The 14,183-nt window shown below is 38.3% G+C and overlaps 1 protein-coding gene across 1 annotated transcript in view; it reads left to right on the forward strand.

The window, feature by feature from the left end:
* The first annotated feature begins 1,016 nt into the window (after positions 1-1,016).
* Positions 1,017-14,183, forward strand: part of LOC114047310 (rhophilin-2-like) — a 61,978-nt gene continuing 48,811 nt past the window's right edge. Inside the window, exon 1 of the mRNA XM_027868077.1 lies at positions 1,017-1,183. Coding sequence (XP_027723878.1) covers positions 1,118-1,183 — 66 coding nt within the window. The 5' untranslated portion in view covers positions 1,017-1,117. The remainder of the gene's footprint in view (positions 1,184-14,183) is intronic.

The raw sequence follows: 14,183 nt of genomic DNA on the forward strand, positions 1-14,183 counted from the left end.
TCCTGCTTTTGGCTGTCAAACTTTTTGGCGTTTTAGCCTTGCTGGGTCGGCATTGTATGGGACTATCACGAGGATTAGCTGTTCCCCTGTAATTAAAGTTTCCTCCTGGAGGCTTTCCCCGCTTAACCCACCTCAATTCTTTAGTCTTGGATCTCTCCTCTTTTATGGAATAACGTGTGTATACGTATATATGTGTATGTATATATGTATGTATACGCACATATATATAGAAAGAGAATAAGAACTGAACAAATGGAACATTAGCTTTGGAAGGGACTTTAAACATGGTCCAATTCCCTCTTAGTCACTCTCATTTTACAGTGAAGCAACTAAGGCTCAGAGACTGACTTGATCATTGAGTTCACAAAACCAGAAGTAGAACACAAGTTCTTGGGCTCCCAGCCCAAGTATCTTTCCACTGCACCTGCCTACGTGATACAGTTCGGGTTGATATGTCTCAGGTCCCTGAGATCAGAAATAAGGACCGAATTAGCTTTTTCCCCCAAGCATAAGCAGTACTAAGTTTCCAGGTGGTGCTAGGTTCAAGACAAAAGTTCCCTCTTCTGTTTTAGGACTCAGCTCTAAGGATCAAGGTAGCTTAGTACGGTTCTCAAAAGCGCTGCGTAAAGGCGCTAGAAGGGAACACAGCTGGCCTAGCGGAGGCTAACACTTATAGTAAGCCTCAATATGATTGAGGGAAGGAGGCCCCCAACACCAGCAAACACGTAGGCTAAGTTCAGGCTCGGTAGGAGCCCCGGGCTTTCCGAGGTGACCACAGGCCTTTCCAGCACCAGGCAACCCTTCCCTCAGGCCAGCTTGCCTACTTTCTTGAAACTGCACCACCCCTGCTTCATGGGTTTCCAGGGCTCCGGGGGACACAAACAGGAGGAGGAGGAGGAGGTGGAGGAGGAGGAGGAGAAGGCCGGGAGGGAAGGAGGGAGGGAGGGTGGAGCAGTGAGCTCAGCCAGTAGGGGGAGGGGTCAGAGATCGAATCTCCAGCCCAGGCTGCCAGCCAGTCCAGCACTCTGCTGGGACGCAGCGCAACAGCTAGACCGATCGGAAGAGCCCCCTACTCCTGCCTCCAGCATCCTCAGTCCTCCCCAGGCTAGGATCCGACATGACGGACACCTTGCCGCCCCCGGCCGGACGACCCTTGGAGGAGGGGGAATGCTATTTCCGAAAGGTGGGCTGTTCGAGGATTCGGGGTTGGGGAAGGAAGGTGTGGGGTGGGGATGGGGTGGAGGGAATTGTGACGACTTTAGGTGAGTTGGGCTCGTACTTGGGCTCTGGTGGTGCCACGTCCCGGGCAGGTGCAGCGTGTACCAGTCTCAGGGAAAGCCTAGGCGCCCCTCCCTCCAGGCCCCCAAAGCTGCTCAGCGCCCTATAATCTCCCGGGTCTGTGCGAGGAAATGGACGATGGAGATTTAGCCTGTCTGAACTGGAGTTCCCTCCCTTTGCTTCCCACTCTTTTCCTGGCCTTCATTGGAGACGTGTGGATCCCATGAGGTCGCAGGGATGTGCTGCAGCAGGAACTTTTTTGGAGTTTAAACCCCACATCGAAGGGATTGCTTAAACAGAGAGTAGATGTTAGAGTGATGAAATGAGGTGATTCTGAAGGCAACTCGATAGAGCATTGAGATTTGAGGAGTTGGCTAAGGACAGGACAATAGTGGTGGTTTAGGATTTAAAGAGGGAAGAAACCCTTTAGTTGCTAAGGACAGGACAATAGTGTTGGTTTAGGATTTAAAGAGGGGAGAAACTCTTCTAATGGGTCAAATTACCTGTAGCATTCTAACCTTGGGAGCTCATTGGTGATTTCCCACATCACCAGTTTAAGCAGGTGTTTCTTCAAAAAGTTATATAAGTTCAGATGGAAACAACAGAACACTTTTCCTCAGCCCCGAAGAAATGAGTTGAGAAAGGATAAATTAATATGAAAATTTCATTTGACATTTGCATTAAAATTTCATTTTCCTTAGTAAGTATTTGAGAATTGTTTTGACCAGATAATGTTTTCTTTGTAAAGAGCAGAAAGGGGAAAAGAATGGACAGTGGCCTCAAATCATGCTACAGGATATAAAATAGCTACTTTTTCCAAAGTTAGTGGTGAAATACCAAATTGCTAATGAATTTTGTACTTATTTGGACATTATTATTATTTTTACTTATGAAACCCTAGGAAAGCAATTTGTTACAGTATTTCTCACTTTGGGATATGCTGTTAGAGTTGGTACAATGGATTTAAGACAGATTTAAGTTAGGGAAAACCACTGTGTAATTTTATGGCTGGTCATTTAACCTTTAGAGGCTTCAATTTCTCTAACTACAGAATGAGGAGCCTACCTTAGATGATTTCTAAGGACCATTCTAGCTCTAAAATGGTATCATTCTATGATTTTGTGAAAGTGCCACATTAGGGAAGAGCTCAGGGAGACTTTGAATCCAGGTATCAAATCTGATTCGGAGAGGACAGTCAGGTTTCAGTGTGGGTGTTAAAGGCAGTAATTTTTTCCCACTTCCACAATTTATATGAATACTAATTTCATTTGCCTTTCAGCAATTCTGCATTAGCAATTATGAACTAAGTGTTATTATATAGCATGCAGGAGACTGTGGAGTGAACCAAGACTATGGGTCATATTTCCTCGAGAAATATAAGGGTCAATTCTGAACTAAACAAAGTTTTGCCAACTACACCATTAGTATTTATTACCTTTCCGCAGGGTGCATGGTACTTCCAGGCAATTTAGAGAGCAGGGAGAAGACTTGCCTATGCCGCGAGATAATGATTAGGCAGTAGAGATTTGGATGATGCAATATCCAAACAAGTTTAAGTAGGTGGGACCATACCACAATAGAAAAGATACACAGTAACAAAATTTGCTTCTAGAGGACCTTTTCTATTTTGATCATTCTTCCAAGAAAATATGGTTCTGGGATTGAATGATGTTGGGTAGAAATGATAAGGTATTATGATGACACATCCTACTACTTCAGCTCTTTTCAGGTGAATCCAAAAATACCTCTTCTGGAACTTTGCCAGTGATGACTAGGTTGGTTGAGTGGTTATTATTATTTTTTATAGCTTTCTGGGTAGAGTATATAATTGGAAATAGGGAAGTGAAACTTTGTTTCTCAGTGTACAATCAGCTCTCAACTATTCAGGGTCTAATTATCCAAACCTCTTCCTACTCCTTTGTGATCCCTATCTTTGAGCTTTTTTTTTTTTTTTTGAACTGTGAAGTAACATCTCAGAGAGGAAGAGTAAAATGAGAGAAGACTGGCTGTGGAGACAGAAAGACCTGGTTCCAAGTCTTGCCTCCTCTGTGTTTGTACATATATACACATATATTTACATAATCCTATATGTGTATATGTACCTGCATACACATACATGTGTGAGCTTTGTGTGATCATGGGCAAGAGAATAACTTTCACTGTCCCAGGCAGTTCTGTATGTCTACATGTAGTAGCTCAATTGCTATACTGTATCAGTGGAGGTAGTTTCTATGCTAAAAGTTCCCTACACACTTGAAATCACAGATATAGACTTAAACAAAAAGCAAAACAAAAAAAAAACAAACAAAAAACAGAAAAGATGGGCAAGAGGTCAATTACCACTTAACTGGCTAAATCCAATGACCTAGTTTCAGTCTTCAATACTCTGACTTCTGAAAAGCTTTTGACACCCTGCAGTCACCACACCCCTCTTCTCCTAGATACTCTCTTCTTTGATTTCTGTGACACTGCTCTCTTCTAGTTGAGAGGCAAGGTAGAAAGGTGACGTGATCTGGTGTCAGAGGACCAGCATGATAGAGTGAAAAGAACACTGACTTGGGTCAGAGGAACTGGGTTCACATTAACCTTCTTGGCCCTTATAGTCTACATGTGTAAAATAAGGGAGTTGGACTAGATGGTCTTTGAGGTCCCCTTTCAGTTTTAACTCTATTATACAGTTATCCCTTTTACATCTCGGGGGTTAGGGCCAGATTGGAGTCAATAAGACTTATCTTTGTGAGTTCAAATCTGGCCTCAGACACTTCCTAACTGTGTGATTCTGGGCAAGTCACTTAACCATGCTTGCCTCAGTTTCCTCATTTGTAAAATGAGTTGGAGAAGGAAATGACAAGCCACTTCGGTATTTTTGCCAAGAAAACCGCAAGTGGAGTCACAAAGAGTTGGACACAATGGAAAAATGACTGAACAACAAATTTCTGTGAATTCTACTTCCATAACATTTCTTGACATCAATTTTCTCTGCACTCACAGGACAACTACCCTAATTCAGACCCGTTACCACTTCTACTTGGTTTTAGTAGCTTCTACATTCATTAATCTCTCTGCTTCCAGTGTCTCCTTTTTTTTCAATTCATCTTCCACCAAGGTGCCAAAGTAATTTCTAAAGCCCTAAGTAGCTCCCTCTCCCCCTTGTAAGTGGTTACTATGAATGTGGAAAATTGCATATACTGTCAGACATGACTGATATATTGAAATTCTTTGTTTTTTCTTTAAAAAAAAAACCAAACAACTTTGTTACAAAGGATGGCTCCCTGGGCAGGGGAGAAGGGAGGACTATTTTCAGAAATGAAGGATAAATTTAGGGACTGGAACTTTGATTTCACTGGTATAGGGAACTCCTGGCTGAGGAAATTACCTCTACCATTGTGGTATGGCACTTTCTCTGAAACTTAGAGATTTGCCCAGAGCACTGAGAGATTAAGTGATTTGCCCATGGGGTCACACATCCAGAATGTGCCAGAAATGGGATTGGAATCCATGTCTTTCTGATTTCAAGGCTGGCCCTCTATCCACTACAGCACGGAGTCTCAGATACAAAGTAAATCTAAAATAAGCTAGGAGGATGAGAATGAGAAGTTCTGAAGCCCATTTTGGCACTTAAAACTTATATGATCTTGGGTAAGTCTCAGTCTCTCTGTTCCTCATTTTTCTCATCTGAAAAAAAATGCCAGAATTGGACCAAATGATATCTAAGGTTCCTTGAAATTCTAAATAAAAGAGTCTGAGCAGCATGGCACAATAGAAAGAACACTGGACTGGGAGTCAGGAGGTCCACATACTCATTCTGACTCTACCACTAAATGTGTGTGACTGGATACAAATCACTTTATCTTCCTGAGGCTCAGTGACATCTATGACATGAAAAAAGTTTAATTCTTTAAGGCAACTTTCAAGTCTGACATTCTATGCCTATAGGTCATAAGATCATAAATTTAGAGGTCGAAGGGACCTCAGAGAACATCTAGTGTGACTCATCTTTTTTAAAAGGTTTTACAAATAGGACATAGTTCACTTCAGCAAGTACTATACTGTACTGGGTATCATGGAGGACACAAAAGAAGTATGTCCCCTTGCAACAGGCTATGGGGTGATATTAGGGGCCCAATCTTATGGGTCCCTAGAGCTTTCTTTCCAGAGTAATTGGGATTCAAAAGAACCTAACATCCAGTTTATCTCAAATTCCCCTTAAATGTCATAGAGATGCTTAGTTTCAGTTTTCAAATGTGGATTTAAGCTTCTAGAAAAAAAATGTGTTTATAAATAGTATAAGGTTTATGGAGATATGTTATAGGATCATTGGATTCAGAGATGGAAGGAACCTTAGAGATCATCCAAACTGATATCTTCATTTTACAGATTGAGTACCTGAGGTCCACTGAGGGGAAGTGACTTATCCAAGGTCGTACAGGTAGAATAGTAGAGCTGGGATGCAGAAACCAGACCTTTACATTTCAGATCCAATGATCTCTCAACTATACTATGTGTTTTCTCTCTATGAGCCTGTATAGATTCTTTAAGCTCTTACTTTGTGTTCAAAGTTTTAAGATAATAAATGAATAAAAGGATTATTCTGGATGGAGCAGATCTAGATGAGGGCTTGCAGTGTAGAAATAAATGGAAGAAAAAAAGAAATAAATGGAAGAAAAGAAGAACAAAGGCAACATAAAAAACATTTTCGAGAAATAAGTTTGAGTGTAATTTCCATTGATCTAAGATAGATAAAGGGAAAACCTGTGATAGGTAGCAAACCATAAAAGATACCAAGGTTGGAATTTTTAAAATGAAGTTGTTTTACCTATGGAGAAGGTAAGGATTTATGTGAAATAGCAAGATGAATCATCACTCTAAAATGTTAGTGTAATAGAGGGAGTTCCCTTCTACCTCAGTTGATGTAGTCATAGAAGGTGAGGAATATATTCACAAGGTGTTAATGAAATGTTAAACTGACCAGGGATGCTCTAAACCCTGATTCCTTTATGAGGTGCAAACACCTCTGTGATTCAGTCTGAAAAGGAACCAACCAAGTAATTGAACAAATTAGCCATGCCCCTGGGGCTTTTAAATAGCTAGACTCTGGACAAATTTCAAGGATCAGTTGTTGGAGGCAGTTGTGGAGGACACTTCTGTACCCATACCAGAGAGCAGACCAGAGGGAGGGGATTTTATCTCCTTGCCTTCCCCTATAAACCATATGGCTTTATATAGTTGCTATTTGACTAGTAGATGGACACTGTATGCAGCAGAGAGTAGAGACACACAGTCCATACAGACTAGGATAGAGACAGTTATATAAGGAGAAAGTCACTCGAAGGAGTGATATTTCTGGGACCTGAGAAGAGAGCCAACTATGGTTTTAAAAAAGGAGTCCTAAGAACCTAGCTGAACAACCTTCTCAGTAAAGTTGCCACAACCAAGGGAAAACCTTGAAAAGACTGCACAAATAGGGAAAAGACTTGTAAGCCCTACAAAACCAGGAGTTGTGAGTTGCTTTTGCTACATATGTATTGTTTATGAGTGCCTCGCTGTTATTGTACATTAGTTTTATGCACATTGTTTCCATGGATAATGTGTATATTTATGGGAGAGTATACCCCAGGTTTGTGGGAAGACTTTTGTAGCAACTGCTCTTATTTTACTTCTTAGTAAATGACTTCGCTAAGAGCCCATTCCTCTTCTGTCATGACTGTTAATGGGAAAGCACACCAGTAGAGGCTCATGATGTATCATTAGTAGTGCAACCTCACAGGGTTACCCCTAGGACCTGAGCATAATTGCTTTTCTAGGGACCCAAACCAAAAATATGAGTGCAAATTAGGGGAACAACCCAGAGGGGTAAATGTACTCCATATATGATTTTAAAATGAAACTTGTATCTCTTAATTGTGAAAAAAAAGTTTTAAAGTTGTATCAAGCAAAAAAAAGCAAAATTTTCTGTATTTTTTAAAATAGAAACAAGATGAGTCTTCCTGATCAGTGACTTATATCTTGTTTTAAGTCAAGTTGATTTCAGTCAAATCCACCCCTGAATGGGAAACAGGTTTAAACAGTTGGCTGAAATAACTAACATCAAAAGATAATCATCACAATTAGATTAAATTCAAGAAGCATTTAGTATTACAGATAATTAAAGTTGGCTACAGATGTACAACAGTTCTTTTCTATACATCAGGCTTGGTAGTACTGAAAAGGAAAGAAAAAATAAAACCTTTACCATTGCATTGGCCATATTAAAAAAAGTCTCAACTTGCACCCTAAGTCCTTTATCTCCCTTTGAGGAGGTGGGTAGCATCATAGGATCTCTGGGATAGTGGTTGGTCTTCGTATTTGATTAGTTTCCCATTGAAGAGGGTGGTGTAACAGGAATATGCTCATAAGTTTGATACAATCTACTTCTGGCTCCCAGTCTACTTCTTTCTTTTACCCAAAGCCCAAACACAAGTTTTTATACTTTTCTTTCTTTCCTCTTAAACCCTTTCTTCCAATCCTCTTTCTATGGTTAGAATTTGTTTTGCTTAGAACTAATCTCTCCCTTAATCTACCCTCCCTCTTATTCTTCCCTCTCCTTTTCCTTTATTCCTTCTGTTTTGCTGCTGAGTGAAATGTATTTCTGTAGCCAACTGTGTGTGTATTCTTCTCTCTCTTGACCAGTTACGATAAAAGTGAGGTTCAGGAGTTGCTCTCCCTACTTCCTGCTTTTTTGTATAGTCTTCTACTTGTGTATCCAAATTATGGGAGATAATTTCTCTCACCTTTCCTCTCACTTTTTCTCCCCTGGTGTATTACTTTTCTTTTCTCTTTCCTTTCTTTTAAATAAAAAAAAAAACACATCACAACTAAACAGAACTATTCCCAGGCTTTCTTATCAGAAAGTCTCCAAAGCTTACAACCTAAGTGTCATCTTTGACTCTTCACTATCTCTTATGTCCAATGTCCAATCTGTACCCAAGGCCTGTTGATTTCACCTTTGCAACATTTCTTGAATACACTCCCTTCTGTCCTCTGATGCTGCCGTCATCTTGGTGAGCAGCCCCTCGTCCCCTCACTCTCCAATAGCGTGCTTGCCACGAGTCTCTCCCCATCCCAGTCCATCATCTATTCAACCACTAAAGTGATTTTCCTCAAGTGCAGGACTGACCATGTCACCCCAAATTTCAGGAAACTCCAATAGCTCTCAATCATGTCCAGTATCAAATACAAAAATCCTCTATTTGGCATTCAAAGTCCTTTATAACCTAGTCCTTCCCCTATCCATCCAGTCTTTTTATACCTCATACCTATTATGTAGTCTTTGATCCAGTGACACTGGCCTTACAGTTCCATGAACCAGACACTCCCATCTCTTGACTCTGGGCATTTCCTCTGGCTATCTCCTATGCCTGGAATGCTCTTTCCTCCTCTCTCTGTACTGGCTTCCCTGGATAAAATCCTATCTTCTATAGGGAATCTTTCCCAATCCCTCTTAATTCTAGTGCCTTCCCTATGTTAATTATTTTCTATTTATCATATATAGATATATAATTATATTATATATAGGCATATCTGTAGAGATATTATGAATTTAGTTCTAGACCACTGCAATAAATTGAATATTGCCATAACGCCAGTGACACAAATTTTTTGGTTTCCCAGTGCATATAAAAGTTATGTTTACACTATGCTATAGTCTGTTAAGTGTGAAATAATATTACATCTAATATATGTATATATTAATTAAAAATACTTTATTGCTAAAAAATGCTAACCATCATGTGACTTTCCCTTCCCCCTACCAATAAACTCCAGTAGCTCCGTTAGCCTCCACAATCAAATATAAAATCCTCTATTTGACTTAAAAAATTTTTTTTAAATAATTAATTCATTTTTAGTTTTCAATATTCACTTCCATAAACTTTTGAGTTTTAAATTTTCTCCCCCTGCCTTCCCACCTCCCTCCCCAAGATGGCATGCAATCTGATATAGACTCTACATATACATTCCTATTAAACATTTTCACATTAGTCATATTGTAAAGAAGAATTAGAACCAATAGGAGGAACCACAAGACAGAAGAAACAAAACAAAACAGAAGAAAAAAAAGAGCAAATAGTATGCTTCAATCTGCATTCAGACTCTATAGTTCTTTCTCTAGATGTGGATAGCATTTTCCATCATGAGACTTTTGGAGATGTCTTAGATCCTTGCAATGCTGAGAAGAGCTAAGTCTATCAAAGTTAGTCATTGCACAATGTGGCTGTTACTCTGTACAATGTTCTCCTGGTTCTGCTCACTTCTGTCAGCATCAGTCCATACAAGTCTTTCCAGTTTTTCTGAAATCCATTTGTTCATCATTTCTTATAGCACTATAATAGTATTCCATTACATTCATATACCTCAACTTGTTCAGTTATTCCCCAATTGATGGGTGTCCCCTCAGTTTCCAATTCTTTGACACCACAGAAAGAGCTGCTGTAAATATTTTTGTATATGTGGGTCCTTTTCCCATTTTTATGATCTCTTTGAGATACGCCCTAGAAGTGCTATAGCTGGGTTAAAGGGTATGCACGTTTTTATAGCCCTTTGGGCATAGTTCCAAATTGCTTTCCAGAATGGTTGGATCAGTTCACAGTTCCACCAATAATGCATTAGTGTTCCAGTTTTCCCACACCTTCTCCAACACTTATCATTTTCCTGTGTTGTCATGTTAGCCGATCTGATATGTGTGATGTGGTACCTTAGAGTCTATGTGACTGTGAAAGCCCTTTTCAACATGGCCCCTTCCTACCTTTCTAGTCTGCTTATACCATGCTCCCCTCCATATACTCAATGATACAGTGACTTTGACCTCCATGCTGTTCCTTTCACAAAGCACTACATCTCTCTGCACATGCCTTTTCAGAGACCGTCCCTCTTTCCTGGAATGCTCTCTCTCCTCACCTCTGCCTCCTTACTTCCTTGGCATCCTTTAGACTCAGCTCAAATCCCACCTTCTACAAGAGGCGTTTCTAGGTCTTTCCTCCATGCCCCCATTTCCCTTTAAGATTATCTCCTATTTACACTGTGTATAATTTACATGTACATAGTGCTTCACTTTTTCGTCTCCCTCTTTAGAATGTGAGCTCCTGGAGGGCAGGCATCCTTGCCTTTCTGGCTATCCCCAGCATTTAGTGTAGTGCCTGATAGATAGTAAGTGCTTAATAAATGCCTGCTTGACTTTATGATTTTCTTATATATCTTGGAAATGAGATCTTTACCAGTTAACTGTTTCCCTTCTAATTTCAACTGTTGGTTTTGTCTGTACAAAAACATTTGAATTTTATGTAATCAAAATTATCCATTGCATATTCTGTGATCCTCTCTATTTCTTAGTTTTTTTCCCCCATGAACTCTTCCCCTGTCTATAGATAGGAAAGGTAATTTCTTTTTTATTCCTCTAAATTTATTATATGACTTTTTATATCTGTCATGTATATATTTGGAGTTTATTTTGATGTACAGTATAAGAAATTTATCTATACCTAATTTCTGGCAGACTGTGTTCCAGTTTTCCCAGCAGTTTTTTTTTTTTTTGGTCAAACAATGAGTCATTAATCCAGTCGCTGGGGTCTTCAAGTTTATTAAATACTGTGTCACTATGGTTATTTGCTTCTGTATGTTGTGTACCTGATCTGTTCCCATGATTTTTAAAAAGCAATCTGATGATTACTGCTTTGTAGTGTAGTTTGCAATCTGATACTGCTAGACTTTCCTTCCCGCTTTCTTTTTCTTTATTTCCTTTTAGACTTGATCTTTTATTCTTCTAGATCAATTCAGCTATTTTTTTCTAGCTCTATAAAGTAATATTTTTGGTAATTTGGAATAGCATTGTAGGGCAGCTAGGTAGTATAATGGATAGAAGGTCAGGCCTGAAGTCAGGAAGACCTGAGTTAAAAATCTAGACATTAGTAGCTTGTGGCCCTGGGCAAGTGACTTAATCCTGTTTGCCTTTGCTTCCGCATCTGTAAAAAAAAAAAATGATCTGGAGAAGGAAATGGCAAAAGCCCCAAATGGGATTATGAAGAGTTGGACAGGACTGAACAAAAACAACAGATAGTATTGAATAAGCAAATTAATTATTGTCATTTTAATGCTATTGATTTAGCATATCCTAGAGCATTCAATATTTCTATAATTTAGTTCTGTCTTTATTTCTGTAAAGAGGGTAGTATAGTTGTATTCATAGAGTTCCACTGTGTCTTGGTAGGCAGATTCCCAAATATATTATACATTCTGTAGTTATTTTTGATGAAACTTGTCTATCTCTTCCTACTATGTTTTATTGGTAAAAGGCAGAAATGCTGATGATTTATTTTATATTTAACTTTGTTGGAATTATTATTTCAATTTTTAGTTGACTCTCAAGGATTCTTTAAACTATCATCATTTGCAAAACAAAATGGCAATTTTATTTCCTCTTTGCCTATGATCATTCTTTCTGTTTCTTTTTTTTTTTAATTTTATTTTTAGAGCTGGCATTTCTAGAACTGTATCAAACAGTGGTGGTAATGATGAACATCCTTGTTTTATCCCTGATTTCATTGGAAAGGCCTCTAGTTTTTCTGCACTATATTTAATTCTGGCTCATGATTTTAGATAGCTTTTATTTGCCAAAGTAAGCAATTGTCCATTTATTCCCATGTTTCTTTTTTTTGGTTGTTTTCTCTTATCTTATTTTTTTCACTTAATAGAATTTTATTTTTTCCAATTACATGTAAAGATAGTTTTTAGCATTCACTTTTATAAGATTTTGAGTTCCAAATTTTTTCTCCCTTCCTTCCTCCTCACCCCCTCCCCAAGATGGCAAGCAATCTGATATAGGTTATACATGTATAAACATATTAAACACATTTCCACATTACTCATGTTGTGAAAGAAGAATCAGAACAAAAGGGAAAAGTCACAAGAAAGAAAAAAACAACAAAAAAAGTAAAAATAGTATGCTTTCTGCCGTCAGACTCCATGGTTCTTTCTCTGGTGTGGATAGCATTTTCTATCACAAGTCTTTTGGAACTATCTTAAATCATTGTATTGCTAAGAAGAGCTAAGTCTGTCATAGTTGATCATTGTACAGTGTTGCTGTTACTGTGTATAATGTTCTTGTTCTGCTCACTTCACTCAGCATCAGTTCATGTAAGTCTTTCCAGGTTTTTCTGAAATCTGCCTGTTTATCATTTTTTATACCGCAATAGTATTCCATTACATCCATATACCACAATTTGTTCAGCCATTCCCTCACTGATGGGCATCCCCTCAATTTCCAATTTTTCGCCACCACAAAAAAGAGTTGCTATGAATATTTTTGTACATGTGGGTCCTTTTCCATTTTTTGTGATCTTTGGAATATAGACTTACTAGTGGTATTGCTAGATCAAAGGGTATGCACAGTTTGATTGCCTTTTGGTCATAGTTCCAAATTGTTCTCCAGAATAGTTGGATTAGTTCACAAGTCCACCAATAATACATTAGTGTTCTAATTTTCCCATGTCTTCTTTAACATCATTTTCCTTTTCTGTCATATTAGCCAATCTTATAGGTGTGAGATGGTACCTCAGAGTTGTTTTAATTTGCATTTCTCTAATCAATAGTGATATAGAGCATTATTTCCATATGACTCTAGATAGCTTTAGTTTCTTCATCTGAAATCATGTTTCTTTACAGTAATGGTTGTTGCATCTTGTCAAAAGTATTTTCTGCATGTATTGGCATAATCATATGATTTTTATTGTTATAAAATTATCTATTATGTTTATGGTTTTCTTAATATTGAACCAACCTTTCAAACCTGGTATAAATTCTGCCTGGTCATAGTATATATTTTTTATGTGTTACTATATCCTCTCTGTTAATAATTTACTTAAACTCTTTGAATTAGTATTCATTAGGGATGTTGGTCTATACTTTGCTTTCTCAGTTGTGACTTCTCCTGGTTTAGTTACCAAGATCATATTTGTATCATCATGCTTTTTTTTAATATTTTATTTTTTCCCCAATTAAATGTAAAGACAATTTTTAACATTCATTTAAAAAAAAATCTGAGTTGCAAATGTTCTCCTGCCCCTTATTACTTTCCCCCTTCCTGAGAACAGTAAGCAATTTAATATAGATTATATATGTGCAATCGTATCATGCTATCTTTTCAAAGAACAACTACCGTAGAACCATATCAAAGAACCATAAGCAACCCCTCCTACAAAGATGAAGATGTTATTGAGGTAGTCATTGTAGGCAGCCAACCATCTAGCATGCAATATGCAAGGAGATACAATTATAATATATATATATGTATATATATATTTTTTTTTTTAGTGAGGCAATTGGGGTTAAGTGACTTGCCTAGGGTCACACAGCTAGTGAGTGTTATGTGTCTGAGGCGAAATTTGAACTCAGATCCTCCTGACTCCAGGGCTGGTGCTCTATCCACTGCGCCACTTAGCTGCCTCTCGATTTTAATATTTTTTAAAAGTTACATTTTGTGTACCACACCTTTCTGCTCTCCACAATGTTTAGGCATTGACTTGTTACAATCAAAGCTCAAGACCTTCAGTGAACTACACAATTTTCAAATCTTGACCAGGGGGTACATATACTCTGCCCTGATAATATTGATAGGTTGTTTTCTCTGGTACTTCACTCCTTTGTTTTCTTAGGTGAGATTAGGATGACTTTTTTTTCTCATCCTTATTTATAGAAGTGCTTATTTTTATTAATAATAGCAATTTGAATTTATGTAGCACTTCTGAGTTTTCAAAGCATTTGCCTCTCTCTAATTACAGACTACCCTGTGAAAGTGTTTTTGCCTGATCTATTGTAGAAAAAATTACTTTTCTGATTCTTGATATGGTTTCCTATTTCTGACAGTTGTGAGAGTA

Source organism: Vombatus ursinus, unplaced genomic scaffold (assembly GCF_900497805.2).
Source record: "Vombatus ursinus unplaced genomic scaffold, bare-nosed wombat genome assembly UNPS02014786.1, whole genome shotgun sequence".
NCBI lineage: Eukaryota > Metazoa > Chordata > Mammalia > Diprotodontia > Vombatidae > Vombatus > Vombatus ursinus.